Source organism: Periophthalmus magnuspinnatus, chromosome 20 (genome assembly GCF_009829125.3).
Source record: "Periophthalmus magnuspinnatus isolate fPerMag1 chromosome 20, fPerMag1.2.pri, whole genome shotgun sequence".
NCBI lineage: Eukaryota > Metazoa > Chordata > Actinopteri > Gobiiformes > Gobiidae > Periophthalmus > Periophthalmus magnuspinnatus.
The window spans coordinates 22,552,562-22,570,349 of record NC_047145.1 but is presented as its reverse complement, the minus strand read 5'-3'; the positions used below and the strand labels follow the sequence as shown (position 1 = coordinate 22,570,349).

At 40.2% G+C, this 17,788-nt stretch overlaps 1 protein-coding gene across 1 annotated transcript in view; it reads left to right on the top strand.

Annotated features, from left to right (window-relative positions):
* Positions 1-17,194, top strand: part of zmp:0000000991 (mucin-2) — a 31,807-nt gene extending 14,613 nt beyond the window's left edge. The window contains exons 2-5 of the mRNA XM_033985715.2: positions 1,932-2,014; positions 2,110-2,233; positions 9,095-9,140; positions 10,684-17,194. Coding sequence (XP_033841606.2) covers positions 1,932-2,014; positions 2,110-2,233; positions 9,095-9,140; positions 10,684-15,261 — 4,831 coding nt within the window. The 3' untranslated portion in view covers positions 15,262-17,194. The remainder of the gene's footprint in view (positions 1-1,931; positions 2,015-2,109; positions 2,234-9,094; positions 9,141-10,683) is intronic.
* Positions 17,195-17,788: the final 594 nt, after the last annotated feature.

Below are 17,788 nucleotides of genomic sequence, written 5' to 3'. Positions count from 1 at the left end.
CAAACTCAAAATAACAAAATAAAAACAACTCAAAATAACAAAAATTAAAAAAATAAAAAAGAAAGAAAGAAAGAAAATAAACTTAAAAAAACTAAAAATAACTAAAAGAAATATAATAAAAATAACAACAAAAAAATCTCAAAATAACAAAAAAACAAATAAAAAACTCCAAATAACAAAAAATAAACAACATTTAAAAAAAAAACTCAAAATAACTAAAAAAGAATAAATAAATAAATAAAAAATAACCTAAAAATAAATAAATAAAATAATAAAAATAATAAAATAACATTAACAACATAAAAAAATAAACTCGTAATAACTAAAAATTAAAAAAAATTAAAAAATGAACCCCAGAATCATGTAGAGGGTTAATACGAACATTTAAGACCAAAATGAGTGTGAAGCAGCAGAGACAGAGAGAGGACAGATTATTAGTCGATGGCGTCAGAAACACACCCCTGTCCATTTAAATAAACAGTCTATGTTTATAACCCACATTTAAGTTCTTTTATTCTCTCGTCTCTAACTGTTTTATGGCTCTGGTTGCGTTCGTCACGTTTTGTTGAGTCCAGATCGCCGCAGTTCTGTTCCTCTTCTCCACTCTCTGGTTTTTGGCAGAGCCTCGGTGAAGTGTATTTTCATGTTTGGAGTCGGTGAGTGGGTGAGTGGGTGAGGGGGTGAGTGGGTGAGTGGGTGAGTGGGTGAGTGGGTGAGTGGGTGAGTGGGTGAGGGGGTGAGTGGGTGAGTGGGTGTGTGGGTGAGTGGGTGAGGGGGTGAGGGGGTGAGGGGGTGAGTGGGTGTGTGTGCTGCCGGTTGTAAGTGAAAGTGTGTGGATTCAGAACTGTTACATAACGACAGCTGAACGCCGCAGAAATGTGCAGAGAGAAGAAGAGACTAAGAGGCTTCACGTTTTTGTGCAAACTGTCACTCCACATAGCACCGGGGTTAAGTCTATTTAATCTTTTTCTCTTTTTTTTTCCTTTTTTTTAACGCTAAAGACTTGTGAGAAACTGCTACTGGTTTGGCTTCTCTTGTGAAAAAAAAAAAAAAAGAAAAAAAAAAAGCTTACTCAACAAACCCTACAGCGTGTCAATAATGGAGCTGGTAACCGTAGCAACGCAATGATAAATATTTGTTCGGCGTCAGATCTGATCATATTTAAACGTTTAAGCTCAAATGGTTGCCGGTTGGAGTCCCGCTCTTGTCGTTTGAGCGGTCAAATCCGCCGGCGGACAGGTTGGCGGTGAGATTCCACTTCCTGCAGCTCTTAAACGCTGTTGTTGTGCACTCGGGCAACACACTTTGAGCGGTTTGAAGGTGGAAAAGCGTGATTTAAAAATGTGACCATGACCGTTTACTGTTCTCATCCTGTTTGATTGTATCTGTATGAGGTTTTTTGGAGAGTCTCGCTAAAATGAATCAATATTTAATAGATAAGCCAAAAAAAAAATCAATGTTTTTTAAAAGTGACTCAAAAGTGCATTCGTTTTTTATATTTTTCTTTTATTTAAATTAGTATTATACATTTATTTGATTCATTGAAGGAAAAATAAGGATGGATTTGTAAAATGGTGGTAGCTGATACCTCCTTTAACGTGATTTTTATGGCTAAAAATAGAAAATAAAAGTCTAGGCGAGGTATAACTCTATAATGTGTCTGTCCAAACTACGGCCCAGGGGCAAAACACGACCCTCAGACCAATTTTTGTTGGTCCTCATGCCTCCTCCTAAACTGGTCTAATTGATCAGGAAGTATTTTTACTCCAAATTGAAGAGATTCTAATCATAATCTGTGTTTAAATATCAAAATCCAGAGTTTAACGATAAAAATGATCCACGTGAAGAGTTTAAAATAAAGTTAGGCCGATCTAATATGAATAATTCAATAAAATAAACAGATTTTGTGGTTGTTTTTTTTGTTATTTCAGAGGAAAAGACGAGATATTTGCCAACGGCTTTGAGCATCGACCTGAAAAAGAAGCTGAAGTCGACACAACACAGACGCACACGGGTAAAGAGTTTTAACGAGTTTATGTAACAACCGACGTAACGACTTTATTTATTTATCTATATTTATGTAAAATCCTGGTTGTTCTTTTCTCGCAGCTTTAACTCTTTCTCCAAACGTCCGGAGTCACACAGACGACACAAATAGACCCACGTTCACGTCGCGATTCTTCCTGAAACTCGGCTCCAAACCAGGTCTGAGCCGAGGCGTTTCCACAGAGAGGTGAGACGACGCTGAAGCTGAAAAAACAGATTTATGAAGCGCGCGGAGGTTTAAGGAGAGTTTTCCAGGTGATGGATTTAAAACGATCTCTGCTCCGTTTGTGGAAAAGTAGATCAGACATGGATCTGTCAGAAGAAAAGACTCTGTGTGAATGTTTTTATCAAATATATTTACGGGACGACGACGACAGACTGACTCGGTTTATCACTTTAACTTTAACACAACAGCTCGTGATTATGGCTAAAAAACTGGACAAAAGAGATGAGGAGAGACGGAGGGAGGAGGAGAGAGAAAAGAGAGGGAGGAGAGGAGGAGACGGAGACAGGGAGAGGAGGAAAAGAACTTTTAATACAAGATTTCATGACATGATAAAAAGTGGACAATAGAGAAGGAGAGAGGGAGGAAAAGGGAGGGGGAGGAGAGAGGAAAGAGAGGGAGGAGAGGAAGAGACAGAGAGAGGGAGAGAAGAAGAGAGGGAAGAGGAGACAGAGGGGAGGAGATAGAGGGAGGAGAGGATGAGACAGAGAGAGGAAAGGGAGAAGAGAAGAGGATGAGACATTGAGAGAGGAGAGGGAGAAGAGAAGAGAGGGAGGAGAGGAGGAGACAGAGAGAGAGGAGAGGGAGAAGAGAAGAGAGGGAGGAGAGGAGGAGACAGAGATAGGGAGAGGAGAAGAGGTGGAGAAGAACTTTTAATACAAGATTTCATGATTGTCTATGTCCAAAAACTAGACAACAGAGAGAAGAGAGGGAGAGAAAAGGAAGGAGGAAAGGAGAGAGAGGAGGAGACAGAGCGAGGAGAGGAGGAAAGAGAGATAGGCAGAGGAGGAGAGATGGAGAGGAGAAGAGGTGGAGAAGAACTTTTAATACAAGATCTCGTGATCGTCTACATCTAAAAAGTGGACAATAGAGAAGAGGAGAGGGAGAAAGAAAGGAAGAGAGGAGGAGAGAGATAAGAGAGGAGAGAGGGAGGAGAGGAGACAGCGAGAGGACAGGAGGAGACAGAGAAGAGAGAGAGAGAGAAGGAGAAAGAAAGGAGAGGAGGAGACAAAGAGGAGAACCCCGATTCCAGACCTGATTGTCTCTCTTCTCTAAAACTGGGAAAAAAAGGTTTTGGTTTTTCTTTTTTCTTCCCAAAAATAGAAACACTTCCTGGACCTGGATCCACCGCAGAACTTTAATAAAATGAAACAAACATTTAGAATCATCCTGTTTTTCTGGAGACACCAAAACCTGAAAACAATCGATTAAGAATTAAACACGAATCACAAATAAAACCTCAGAAGAAACGAGTAGAACCTGGAGAAACATCTGAACAGTTTGAAGAACAGGGCGGATTTAAAAATGTCCCAGAGTAAAGTTCACGTTCTAATTCTGTGCGTTACATCATGAGTCGCACCTGGCTCCTCGCGTCGTTCGTCTCTTACGTCACATTCGCCTATAGCGCTCGTGTCTATACTGTCCTGACACGTCGACCTATTTTATAACAGTTTTATGACTCGTTCACCGTGATGTGACCTTTAGAATGACATAACTCTGAACTTCACACTTTTTATTCTGCACAGGGTCAAACCGAGAAGAAACCGTAAAAGTTTATATATAAACGGACAAAGCTAACGTGCTAACAGCTAACGTTCAAGAGTCGAAACCGTAAAACTTTATATATAAATGGACAAAGCTAACGTGCTAACAGCTAACGTTCAAGAGTCGAAACCGTAAAACTTTATATATAAATGGACAAAGCTAACGTGCTAACGTGCTAACAGCTAACGTTCAGGATAAGAACTCGTCATTTTGGTCTTAAATGTTCGTATCAACCTGCTCACATGATCCTGGTGGACATTTTCTGAGTTAATTTTAAATTTTTAGGGGTTTTTTAATTATTATTTTGAGTTTTTTTTTTTTTTTTTTTTAGTTATTTTGAGTTTTTTGTTATTTATATATATATTTTGTTATTTTGATGGGTTTTTTTCTTTTTTTTGTCATTTTGAGTTTATTTTAATTATCTTTTTTATATTGTTTATTTTTTGTAGTTATTTTAAGGTTTTTTGTTTGTTTTAGTTATTCTGAGTTGTTGTTTTTTTTTTTTTTTTTTTTTTTTTTTTTATTGTTTGATTGACATCTGTGCTCTGATCTGTTCTAATGTCGTTTCCTCGTCACACACAGACCTGGAGTTGTGTTTTTTGTTTCATTTTCACATGTTTAACACACAGACCCTGCATATTTAGGCTGAGTTCTTCTCTCAAACTGAAAATGCTCTGTTCCACCTTGTGATGTCATCATGTGGTGATACAGGAAGTGCTCCACTGTGTTTTTAAACTCCACACACCTTCATTTATAGAATCATTTGGATCATTTCCGCCCTGGAATTGACCATTTCTACTGAACTAAAGGCACAAAACGGAGCTGTTAACTTGAAAAAAAACTCCCACTTGATGACATCACAAGGTGGAACGTCGCATTTTGAGCTTTGGAGATGTGACAGATGAATAATAAATGAATCAAAACACAACTCCAGGTCTGTTTTTGAGGAGGAAACAGGATTAGAACACGACTTAAAGCTACAAGAGTCACTTTCGTGGGCTGTTGTTGTGAATCCCTGTAATTTGTTGACTCTTGGTGCTGACCGTCACACCTCAGAGGCTCAGCTCTTTTGGTTAAACTGTCACTGATTCTCTCATCTACATTCCTGATCTTTGGTTTTGTGACTTTGAAGGAAGTTTCTCACAGTTAATTTGTTATTTATTAAGTGAAGATGAAAATAAATGTCTCTAGAAAAAAAACCCCCAACAACTTCCTGATTCCTGGAGGCGACGGGACTTTCGGCTCTTTTATTGGATCTGAATCTTTTGGATTTGTTCATTTCAAAGAGCCGTTCTCAAGACTGGACCTTTTTTATTTGTTTATACGACAGAAGTGAACGTGAGAACTCGTTTTATCTGCAAAATAATCACTGAGAAACGACCAAAGACTCAGATGTTTAAAATGTGAGTTTACTCTTTGAAATGACACAGAATCTAAACAAAACTTTGCATTTTTATGTTTTTTTCGTGCTAAAATCTCTCACTCGTGTCGCCTGCTCTGCTTCAGCTCTGATTCTTGTTTTGGTTCAGTGTTAATCGGGATAAAAATGCATAAAAATTATAAAGAAAAAGATTCAGTTTGTTCAAAAGAGCCGAGTCTTTCAGGAACTTCACGTCACGACTTCCTGATGCTTTATCTGAAAATAGTTTAAATACTTTTTGTTTCTCAGACTCGTTTAAGGCGCCAGAGCTGGAACGAAAGGAAGTAAAAGTAGTAAAGTACTGTACTCGAGTAAAATTTTGGGTGTTTGTACTTTATTTACTTTTATTTAAACAAAAAGAACAAATAAAAACAGGCGGGAAATAAATATTAAATCAGTTGTTTCTGTTAAGATTCAAAAATCTGCATGAAATACTTTTACTTTTTACTGTTTAAGTACATTTTTATCGAGGTACTTTAATACTTTTACTTCAGTAGATTCTGCTCCAGTATGTGTACTTTTACTTAAAGCCACAGTATGTAACTTTTTGCCATAAATTAGCCTATAATAAAACCATGTGTTTTTCATTATAGATGTTTTTATTGCCCACAAACAAAAAACCTTCAAAATCACGTGTCCTCACTGTAAACGGGCTCGCCTCTCCACAAACCTGACTCTTATTTGGTCTGGAGGAGGCCCTGTTAATGCTTGTTGCCATGGTAAAGTTGGTCTTTTGGCTGTAATATTCCACAGTATGGCATGAAACATCTATCACATGTGTCAAACTAAAGGCCCACGGGCCAAACGTGGCCCTCCACATCATTTTATGTGGCCCTCCATAGAGTCAATTAAAAGGTGATGGTCTTGTTATTTTATCAGTGATGTGGCCCGAGGTGAAAATGTGTTTGACAGCCCTGCTCCATGGACTTTTCACCTCCAGAAAGTTACACACTGTAGCTTTAAGTAACAAAATGGAGCACTTGTTCTGGAGTACTCGCCCGGTGAAGTACTTTGTAAACATGTATCAGCTTTAGCAGATATGAACTTATCAGGAGCAGAATGTGAAAGAGTTTTTTAAGTGAATCTAAAGTGGTGAGAACATTTTTATCAGATAAGAAACACATTTAGACGAGGCCGGACTAAAAGTTACATGTTTGTTCAGCTCTTAGATGTAAAGAGAAGTGTAAAGAAGTGACTGAGTGAGTGTGAGTCAAGACCACGAGTGTCATAGCAACCAAAGAGCCAATCAGGAGCGAGGCTGTTGAAGGTGACGCCCCTTTTCGTTGACATCACAGGCCACGATCTTGATTTACAGACACAACAGAGAAATAAAAACCCCAGGATCATGTAGAGGGTTAATACGAACATTTAAGACCAGAATGAGTCTGAAGCAGCAGAGACAGAGAGAGGACAGTAAAAAAAACAGCAACCTTAAAATAACCAAAAAAACAAAACAAAACAAAAACTAAAACCCAAAAACCTAAAAAAGAAAAGAAATTATAATAAAAATAACAAAAAAAAACTCAAAATAACAAGAAAAAAAACCCTGAAAATAACAAAAAAAAAACCAAAAAACAAAAAAAAAACAAAAAAAAACAACTCAAAATAACTAAAAAAGGAAAATAAACTTTAAAAAACTCAAAATAACTAAAAAAAAGAAATTATAATAAAAATAACAACAAAAAAAAACTCAAAATAACAAAAAAAAACCCCTGAAAATAACCACAAAAAAAAAATAGACAATAATTAAAAAAAAAAAACAAAAAAAAAACCCAAAAACCTCAAAATAACTAAATAAAAAAAAGAACCCCAGGATCATGTAGAGGGTTAATACGAACATTTAAGACCAAAATGAGTCTGAAGCAGCAGAGACAGAGAGAGGACACAGTTTTTCAATAGAAAGTGAATTGGAGCCAGAGACTAAACCAGGAGTCCAGCCCCTGATGGTTCTTTTCACTCTCTCACGTGTTAAACGTCGGAAAAACGATCTTTAATAACAAACACGAATCCACTTTCACTTTGACTTTTTGGTGGTTCCTCGTTCCAAACCTTCCTCTGTGTGAAAAGTGAATGAACTTTTCTCGATTCGTGGAAACAAACTCCTGACTCTGATAAGACATAGTTTTGATTGTCGGTCGTATTTGAGGCGGGGCAGGTCTGTACATACCTGAAGACGGGACACGCCCCTTCTGTCCCGCTCAGACCGCGGCCCGTTTCCTTAAACAGAAGCTCAAGTCGCCGCATAGTTTCTCCAGAGGTGTGACAGTCGAGAGAAAACGGTTTATGAAAAGAAAAGAGGAATGAAAGAGTAAAATGTCGTAGTCCCAGTCCGTCTGCATTTCTGAGGTAAATCGAACGCCACAAATGTGAAAAAGAAAAACATTACAGAACGAGGCGTGAACCAGGACTGAACCAGGACTAAACCAGGACTAAACCAGGACTAAACCAGGACTGAACCAGGACTGAACCAGGACTGAACCAGGACTAAACCAGCACTAAACCAGGACTAAACCAGCACTAAACCAGGACTAAACCAGGACTAAACCAGGACTGAACCAGGACTGAACCAGGACTGAACCAGGACTGAACCAGGACTAAACCAGCACTAAACCAGGACTAAACCAGCACTAAACCAGGACTAAACCAGGACTAAACCAGGACTGAACCAGGACTGAACCAGGACTGAACCAGGACTGAACCAGGACTAAACCAGCACTAAACCAGGACTAAACCAGGACTAAACCAGGACTAAACCAGGATTTAACCAGGACTGAACCAGGACTAAACCAGGACTGAACCAGGACTAAACCAGAACTAAACCAGGACTGAACCAGGACTGAACCAGGACTAAACCAGGACTAAACCAGGACTGAACCAGGACTGAACCAGGACTGAACCAGGACTAAACCAGGACTGAACCAGGACTAAACCAGGACTAAACCAGGACTAAACCAGGATTTAACCAGGACTGAACCAGGACTGAACCAGGACTGAACCAGGACTGAACCAGGACTAAACCAGGACTAAACCAGGACTAAACCAGGATTTAACCAGGACTGAACCAGGACTGAACCAGGAGTAAACCAGGACTAAACCAGGTCTACATCAGGATACATTTTGTTAATTAAAAACTGCAGTTATCTCTTGATTGGTGTAATTGATCAGAACATACTTTCACTGTCAGGTTTTTGGCACATGTCTGTTCCACTTCTGTGTAAAACACTCGATCGACTTTAATTAGTTATTTGGAATTTCTGAAGTTAAAGTTCCCACGTTACGTAGTTTAATGATCTGGACTAATGTTTCCTCATCACAAACAGACCTGGAGTTGTGTTTTCTTTTTTTGTTTCATTCACATGTTTAACACAAACAAACCTGCAGATTTAGGCTGAGTTTTTCTCTCAAACTGAAAACACTCTGTTCCACCTTGTGATGTCATCATGTGGTGATACAGGAAGTGCTCCACTGTGTTTTTAAACTCCACACACCTTCATTTCTAGAATCATTTGGATCATTTCAGTCCTGGAGTTGTCTCTTATCTCGACTGAACTAAAGGTAAAAGGAGCTGTTCACTTTAAAACTACCACTTGATGACATCACAAGGTGGAACGTCGCATTTTGAGCTTTGGAGATGTTACAGACTCATAATAAAAATGTGTGAATGAAACAAAAAACACAACTCCAGGTCTTTTTTTAATGCACTAACAGCATTAGAACACGACTTAACGCTACAAGAGTCAGTTTCGTGTCATATTGTCCTTACATATAAATGCTTTTTTGACTCATTCTGATGTGTTTAAATGTCACTTATGATCAAATTAAAGTGTATTTAATCATGACTTTCTCTTTTCTCTTTCTAGTTTGGATGCACCGTCTCCAGTTTGCAGTAAAGACATATTTTATCGGGTAAGTACCTGTCACATTATCAAACCAAACGTTGTATTTATGTTTTGGTTGTTCCCCGTTTCATATTGTTGAGGTAATTAGCCCGACCATTAGAGCACACACAGCTGCAAACATCGTCCGTAGGTTATTATTTTAGCGGTTGAAGCACTGGGCGTGTGTACAGTTTGCTTTGGAAATCTCTGATGTCTTTGAAATCCTGTTTGTCGAAGCTTAAATAGCCGCACCATGGGAACGCGGGCTTCAGACACGCACATCCTCAAGTTACATGAATTCTGCAGAATTCTGTGTTTTTCATAGTTTTACACGGAGATAAAAATCCTCTGGTTTACCTGCACAGGGGAGAGTTTTTATGGTGCACTCCCTGGCCTCACGATCTGAATGTGGATAAGACAAACAGCTCATCTGGACAAGTTCAAACCAGCTGTAAATAAACTGGCAACAGCAGAAAGCAAAATAAAACAGTTTAATGAGAGATTAATGACTGAGAAGTGTTTTATTACATTTTTATTATATTTATATTTGCATATGTTACTGTCGCTGTAGGAAAATGTGTCGTATACATTTAACCTGCCTTCCAAATAAAGCCGTAAAGTTATTTATTTTATATTAATTCAATGGATTTACTTTTTTTTGTTTCTTTTTTTATTTTTATTTTGTTTTATTTCATTTTTTGTTTTTATTTAATGTTTTTGCTTTATTTATTTATTTTCTTTTTGTTTTATTTACCTTTTTTGTTTATTTTTGTTTTGTTTTATTTACATTTTTTTATTTTGTTGTATTATTTTATTTTGTTTGTTTTTTTGGTTTGTTTGTTTTTGTTTTGTTTTATTGAATTGTTTTATTGAATTGTTTTGTTTATTTTTGTTTTGTTTTATTTCATTTTTTATTTTGTTGCATTGTTTTCTTTTATACATTTTGCATACATTTACATACCTACATTTAACCTGCTTCTGACAATCCCTGGAACTTTTTCAAACATTTATTCAACAGTTTAATTATGCTGTAATTTGTGTTTATCCGTTTAACTATTGTGCAATTTAGAGGTTTGGTTGCTAGGTTACAGTTATGAAGTTGCTTTCTCCCCATATCATATCTGCCACACGGTAAAATGAAAACGAAAAGAAAATTAAAAACTAGAACTTGAGTATATTTTGTGGAGGCTAAGAAAAATGAACTCGAATAATCTCCTTTTTCCTTTTAAAACGCCTTGAAAAGACTTTTTTTCTGTCATAATCCAAAGAATTAACATTAGTAACAGTTATTTCATTGAAACAGCAAAGGATCATGGTCTATGTAGTTTGTTTTTAGCTGTTGCTGCACCATAACAATGACCAAGCCTATAAAAGGTTCTGGGAGAAGCAGGCAACTAAAGTTCACCTCCCAGCTACAGACCTGGTTAATCTGGTTGTTGGCAAAAAAATCAACGAGATAATTGCAGCATAAATACTATGCAAATCTTTTATTTGTGCATTTCGATCCAATAAAACGGCAATAACTGTATTTGTGTTCAATTTGCATATTATAACTCTTGTTTCTGACGCAGGTTCACGATCTCCCTTTGTACGCTGTGGACAAGATCCCTCTTCGTTTGAGAGAAGTAACGAAAACTGAGAACTGCATCAGCATCGAGACCTGCAGCGCTGATATTCAAAGCTTCCAAAATGGCCGCCGCGGATTACATAAAGAAAACGCATCTCGAAGTGGGCTGCCAGCGAAAAGGCCGAACTCTTTGGATTTAAACGTGGATAGAACCAGGGCTAAGGGACTGCCTGAACAATCCGCCATGTTGTCTTCGACTGTGGTGACGGCGCTGGCCCCTCAGTGGAGCGGACGTTACCCCAAGAGCAAACGGGGAGGAAATGGGACTCCGGATTTTTCAGGGAACTTGCAGAGCCGGACGGAAAGCTCCCCCGGTGTCGAAAGGATGCTGTCAAGCGGAATACAAAGCCAACAGCACGCGCCGTTTACGAAGAGCAACACGGTGGGATGGTCAACGTGGAGCAGGCCTACGGGTTTGGACAATGACCGGAAAATGGCTCAGTCGGCGTCTCTGGATATGCGATTGGACGATAAGAGAACGGATAGACCGATTCCGTCCCCTCTTTCACCCCTGACGCCTCTGTCCCCCGTTTCCCCCATGGCCATAGACTCGACTGAACCACAACGATCGCCGCAAAGGGGGCACTCGCCTCTGAGCTCGAAACCAACCACGAGCAGCATGCTTTTGTCCCTACGCCGCGTCAACAGCCCCATCAGTCCTACAGAAAATCAATCGCTGAGTCCGGATAGTTTTAACAGCAATCGGCAGTTCTCAACGCATCTCAGTCAAAGCTTTCAACACAAAAACCAGCTCTCTCCAAATTCCATTTCAAATAACGGCAATGCTCCTCTTTCCTCGTCGCCCACGCAAAGAGACAGATTAGCAAACTCTTACAGCTATTCAACAGCGTCGAGTGTGCAAACAGAACCGCCCTATTCCCAAGCGAATGCAAGTCAAGACGTTATCCCACAGCAAAGATCTTTTACCCGAGATCCTCCAGATAGTTCTAAGCTAGCCAAAAAGGCGCTAACACTGCCAAAACGCACACCGTACGACCCCACTGCCTTGTTAAAATCCCACTCGACGGCAAGAAGGCCCCTGCTCTCTGCCATAACCTGCGTGTCCCGGGACAACAACAACGACGGGAGCTCGCGCGTAACTTCAAATGTAAATAACAAAACGAGTTCGCATTTAGCTGCGCCTTTTAATAATAATAACAATGCGCAGGCAGACAAAACAGCAATCATTGGGCAAATCCCTAGTTATAAAAGCAACACAAACATGGCGGAGCTAGGTGGTAACGTTGTGATGCTACAGGGAGGACTAGCTAGCACGCACAATTCACCAAACCATCAATCATCCCAGTTCAAAGCCCAAGCTGACTCATCCACCAACAGGGATCAACCAAAACCCATAAGTTTGCCTGGTGTTTTGTCCAGTTCTAAATTTAGCATCGCAGCAACACATACACCAGCGAGTCACGTTAAACCAGCTAACCATGATGCAAGCGGCGGTTTGTTTACAGCTAAAGGAACCGAGTTCACTCCTACACCTTTGCTAAGCCCCAAGAGCAGCTACACGCCCACAGATAATACCAGCAAATACCAAAACATGTACAGCACGTCAAAACCGACTTCTCCAACACCACAAAGTAAAGACAGGTCGGCCAAGAAATCTCACTTAAACGATATTACAAATGCGGTAACTAACGCTAATTATAAATCGAGCTTACAGTTGGGTCAAAGCAGTAAGACGTCTCTTCAATCGACTCCAGGTTCGTCGACTTTTTGCGCAACAACATCTCAGAAGCAAGACTTTGAACGCAGCTATGGTCCTAAACCCTACCAAGCCAAAACAACCCCAACAGTTAGCCTTTTTTCTAAATCAAACTGCAGTCCATCTCACAATAACGCAACTACTTCCACTCCTTCGTTTCTCAGTCCACATAGCCCCCCTGTTGCTATCTCCTCCTTGCTAACTCCTCCTTCTACTCCTAACTACAACAGCCCTAGCTCCCCGCAAACTCCCAGCCCGAAAGCTAGCAAAACATCCAGCATTAGCGTCGACGGTGATCCGAAAAAGCACAGTTCGAAAGGAGAGAAAAAACCTGCGAAGCGAGTAACTTTTGACGATTCGGTTGATTCAAACGCAGACGAAAAGCAGGAATCACTAAAACCGTTGTCGCCGAGAAATGTAAAAGCGCCATCCATTTTTAATGCTTTGAGATCTGAAAACCAACCGCATACAGTTTCGCCCAAACCCAAGTTTTCGAGTTTACAAGTTGGCGCAGGGGGGAAATACAGATCTTTATCGTCTGATTCTGCAGAGATGAAATCAAGAGAAATGTATAAACAAATGTCCACGGAAACCTTTGATCAGAAAAAACATGGTTTGAACTTGCCAAGACAAGAGCGGACGTTATCTGCTGAATCTGCTACTGCTCAGTACCGCTGCTCGCCTGCTCTGTCACTGCCTCCGGATTTTTCGAGCGGCTATAAGAATCGCTACAGTTCGCCTCCTTACTCCACCCTCGTTTCTAGTCGAACATCGCAACCTGAAACTAAGTCCAAGCCGCCGTGTTCACCTCTATTCCAACGCAACTCGCAACCAAACCTTCCAAATGCTACTCCGAAGAATCCTTTGCTGAGGAGTGGGTCACTGTCCCTACGACCCGTGCAAATAGACTTACAAGATCGTTTGAAGCTAAATGATTTGAACTTAGACCAAGTCAACAATAACCCCATTAAGCCTGTAGGGGAGCTCCTCGCTAACGGACAAATCCAGCTAGTTGATAACAGAGTGCACATCAGCTCACAATCTCTGCCCGGCGACAGGTCTCTGCGCATATCTTCTTGCGTAACTGAGACTTTGGTGTACAGGTTAAAGGACAAATTAGAAAAACCTGTAGAAGGGTCCAAGAACGCCCCACCTAAAAACACCGCAAACGTACCAGTCCCCAAGGAGACGCAGTTAAGTCAACAAGTGCAGAGAAAGGAGGTGTTGAAAGAACAGGACAATATGTCAAATCTAAGCTCGAGCAGCTCAATCGAAAGCCAAAACATTGACGACGACGGCTCTAAACGGAAAATAAAAGAGGTCGGCAAGAGCAAGTTTTATTCAACTGAAAGCAACAGCGAACAAAGCCCCAAAAGAAGTCGTTTTACGTTGAAGAAAAGCTCGAGTACGCCCAACGCTAGCTTGACGAGATCTGACTCGGAGATGACTCTGATGGACCAAATGATAAGCAAACTCAAACAGACTTTTAGCACAAAAAAGCCCAACAACGATGAAGAGGCGTATCCTAAGAAATCTAAGAAGGCGTTGTCCTTAAGTGGGGTTAGCGACAGCAGCATGAGCGACGCTACGGTGGACAGTAACAAAACACTGGAGGGAGAGGAAGAGATGGAGCTAAATAATAATGAAAAAGGGGTGGAGGACATGCATAGATGGCCGAGTAATAGAAACGCTCTTGTTCAAACGCCAATTGAGAAAAACAAAATGGAGGACCAGTTTTCAGTGTGGCCAGATGAAGTGATCGTAGACAATGAAGGGATACGTGATAAAAGGAGTTCTCCCCATTTGAAAACACACAGTCCAAGTAAAGAACACGAGGCTTTTGATTTCAAACCAAACCAGTTTTTGTCTCCCAGTGACTTCAATTCTGGCAACAGCCCGAATTCGTCAAACGGTTTTCGAAAATCCAGCTCCAGTTCGAGGTCCCCGTTTTCGCCCTTCCCTTCTCTGTCTCCGGTCTCTCCGTTTTCGTCTTCGGACATGCTCGACGACAGCGTTTTCTACAGCCCAAAGCCACCCCGCCCAAGGGACTCTCCTTCCTCGTCTTGTGAATGTAAGGAGTTCAGCTTAGTGGCGTCGAGGAGGAGCAGAGCGTCAACGGGACCTCCGAGTGCCGGGCCCGTACCTACCAAAGAACGCATGTCCAATTCCTATGCCAATTTGAAGTACGGTATTGAACCTGGAAGGTCTTTTTCTGTAAGTTCGGTGTCTTCCAGTCGCCCCTCTGGCCCTGGACGTATCTCAACGGGGTCAAGGTTCATGAGCGCCAGCGATTTGACAAAAGCTAGCACCTTTTCTTGCGGACACACGGCTAATGATTCAGATAATTGGCACGGGCAGTACGGCTCCGAGGCTAATTCCCAATCCGGACGCTACACAAACGACGGCAAAGTCCGATCGAGTTCGCTCCCGAGATCTTTCACGCAACGTTTGAGCAACTGGAGCGAGAGGCAGTCCGGTTCTTCTTCAAATCCATGGGGGCAGAGGATGGATACTGTTGATTTTCCGTGGGACACAGAGGGTCCGCCTACACCTCCTCCGACGCCTCCGTTGTCCCCCGTAAATGTCCGCATGTCCAAACCGCCGTGTCTCTCTCCGCCGTCTTTCTCTGGACAGTCTGACCCCCCTCAAGACAACCTGTCCCCCCGACGACTCCTGCCGTCCCGGGGATACACCTCCAGCCTCAGCACCTTCGAGGAGTCGTCTGACAGCAGCTCGGACACGACCACGGACGATGAATACTATCTAGAAACAGGAGAAGATGAAGAAAAAGAGACGGAACTGTAAAACGGTTTTATTTTGAAAGTCTCTTGTATATTTTTTGGATGAGTGGAGAAGAGAGGGACTTACATTTGAGCAACGCATCAAGTTTATTTGTAAAGAATGTAAAAGATGTTGGTTTTGTTGTTTAAAGTGCGGGTTACTGCTGTCGTTTTCACATTAAAAAGGGCCATTTTTTAAACGGCCCATATCACACTGTTCTCTGATCTATGTTCTAATGTTGTTTCCTCGTCGCAAACAGAGCTGGAGTTGTGTTGTTTTTTTTTCATTCACACAAACCCTGCATATTTTTATAGAGTTCTTCTCTCAGACTGAAAACACTCTGTCCCACCTTGTGATGTCATCATGTGGTAATACAGGAAGTGCTCCACTGTGTTTATAAACTCCATACACCTTCACTTGACTTCACTTTCAGACCTGGAATTGCCTCTTATCTCTACTGAATACAAGATAAAAGCAGCTATTAACTTGAAAACTACCACTTCATGACATCACAAGGTGGAACAGAGCATTTTGAGCTTTGGAGATGTAGACCGGGGGGTGTTCAAACTCTTTTCACCGAGGGCCATATCTTGAAAAATATTCGAGATGGAGGGACAGACGAATGGTCAGTACAGTGGATAATTCAGATGGTGCATTTAACATAGTTTAAATAAAACAATGTGATGCTATTAGGTTATATTGGTGGGAATACTCAAATTTGTCATAAAAGTGATGATTGTGATCAATTGGGCCAGTTCAACTGAAGGCCTGAGGGCCAATAAAATTTGGTCTGAGGGCCACATTTGGCCCCCGGGCCATAGTTTGGACACCCCTGATGTAACAGACTAATAATAAAGTGTGACTTAAATGTGTGAATGAAACAAAACACAACTCCAGGTCTGTTTTTGAGGAAACAACATCAGAACACAACTTCACACTCACAAAAGTCAAGTTTGCATAATATAGAAGCTTTAAGGAAGGAAGACTTAAAGTGTGGGTGTGTCCACCTGCAGCTCGTCTCCATGGAGACGTCACGGATCACTTCTCCTGGAATGTTCCGCAGTATGAACCATCTCTATTCCACATATATCCATTCGCAGTTGTTAGCGGCGGTCCTCTTTCCACAGATTTGACCTGTAACGTCGTCTCCATGGAGATAAACATGTTTAATGCCATACTGAGGAAGATTTCAGTGGCAGATCCTTCACTTCCTCTTACGTACAGGTTTACTCGAGTTTGTTTTGGACACACCGACTCATTTTTTCTTTATTTTTACTACTTTTCACACTTTATATACACAGAAAACATCAAATATATGAAGTAAAACAAATGGAACTATGTAGTAAAGAAAAACTTAAACAACTTTACTAAATATTTTTGCAAAGGTTGGCGACTTTTGAACACTCCAAACTTTCACCTGGACACGAATGTAATAATTTAAAGCCCAAAAAAAAACAGCTTTAGAACAATGACTTTTCTCATAAATGGAAGCACACTTATGTAACTCTAACCCGCTCTGGTTTTGGATGAGGGATGTACAAAGTTGACCTGAGCTTAGCCGAATTCGCCGCTGTTCTTCGTGGAGTTGCATGGCTGTTGTGAAAAACAATCTGTTGTGAGGTTGAGCTTAAGAAATGACTTTTAACACACGTTTGTGCGTTTGCTACTTAGTGCTAATGAACACTTTGAATGTACTTTTGTGTTTTTAAAATGCATAAGCTGATTTAGTGAGCAGCGTTTAAACCAAATCGAACTTTGAGAAAGGGACGATGATGATAATAGTAATAATAATAATAATAATAATAATAAGAGCTGTATTTTATGATAGATTTAAAGTGTTTTGCAGATATTTCAATGCTCTGTACAGATTCTGATCTTTTGCCGATGAACGATTTGCACACAGAGATTCCTAAGTCTTAATATATCAGTTTTATAAATAAATGTTTTGTCAAAATCCACTTTTCTTGTCTTGCTTTAGCGTCTTACCAGTCAGAAGGAGACATGTGTTACATAAGTGATTAGGTAACAGTCACTCACGGCTTAAGGTCACATCCAGCAGCTAAAAAAACATAATTGTTTTGTGTTTCTGCAGGAACAACTGTCAGTCATTTTAAAAAAGGCTGTATGTTTGTATGTAAATGGACAGAGCTAACGTGTGAGCCGCTGTGTCCTAAACAGGAAGTGATCATGGACGCATTTCCAGCTCCATCGACTCCATCGCTCCAGTTCACTTTACATTGAAAAACTGTGTCATTTTGGTCTTAAATGTTCGTATTGAACCGCTCTACATGATCCTGGGGCTCATTTTTTTATTTTATTTTTATTTATTTATTTATTTTTATTTATTTATTTATTTATTTTTATTTTGAGGTTTTTGTTTTTTATGTTTGTTTTTTTAGGGTTTTTTGTTTATTTTTATTATAATTGTTTTGTGTTATTTTGATGGTTAATTTTTTTTTGGTTTATTTTCTTTATTGTTTTATTTGTCTTTATTGTTTAATCTTTATTTGTTTTTTGGGGGTTTTTTTCAGTTATTTTGAGTTGGGATTTT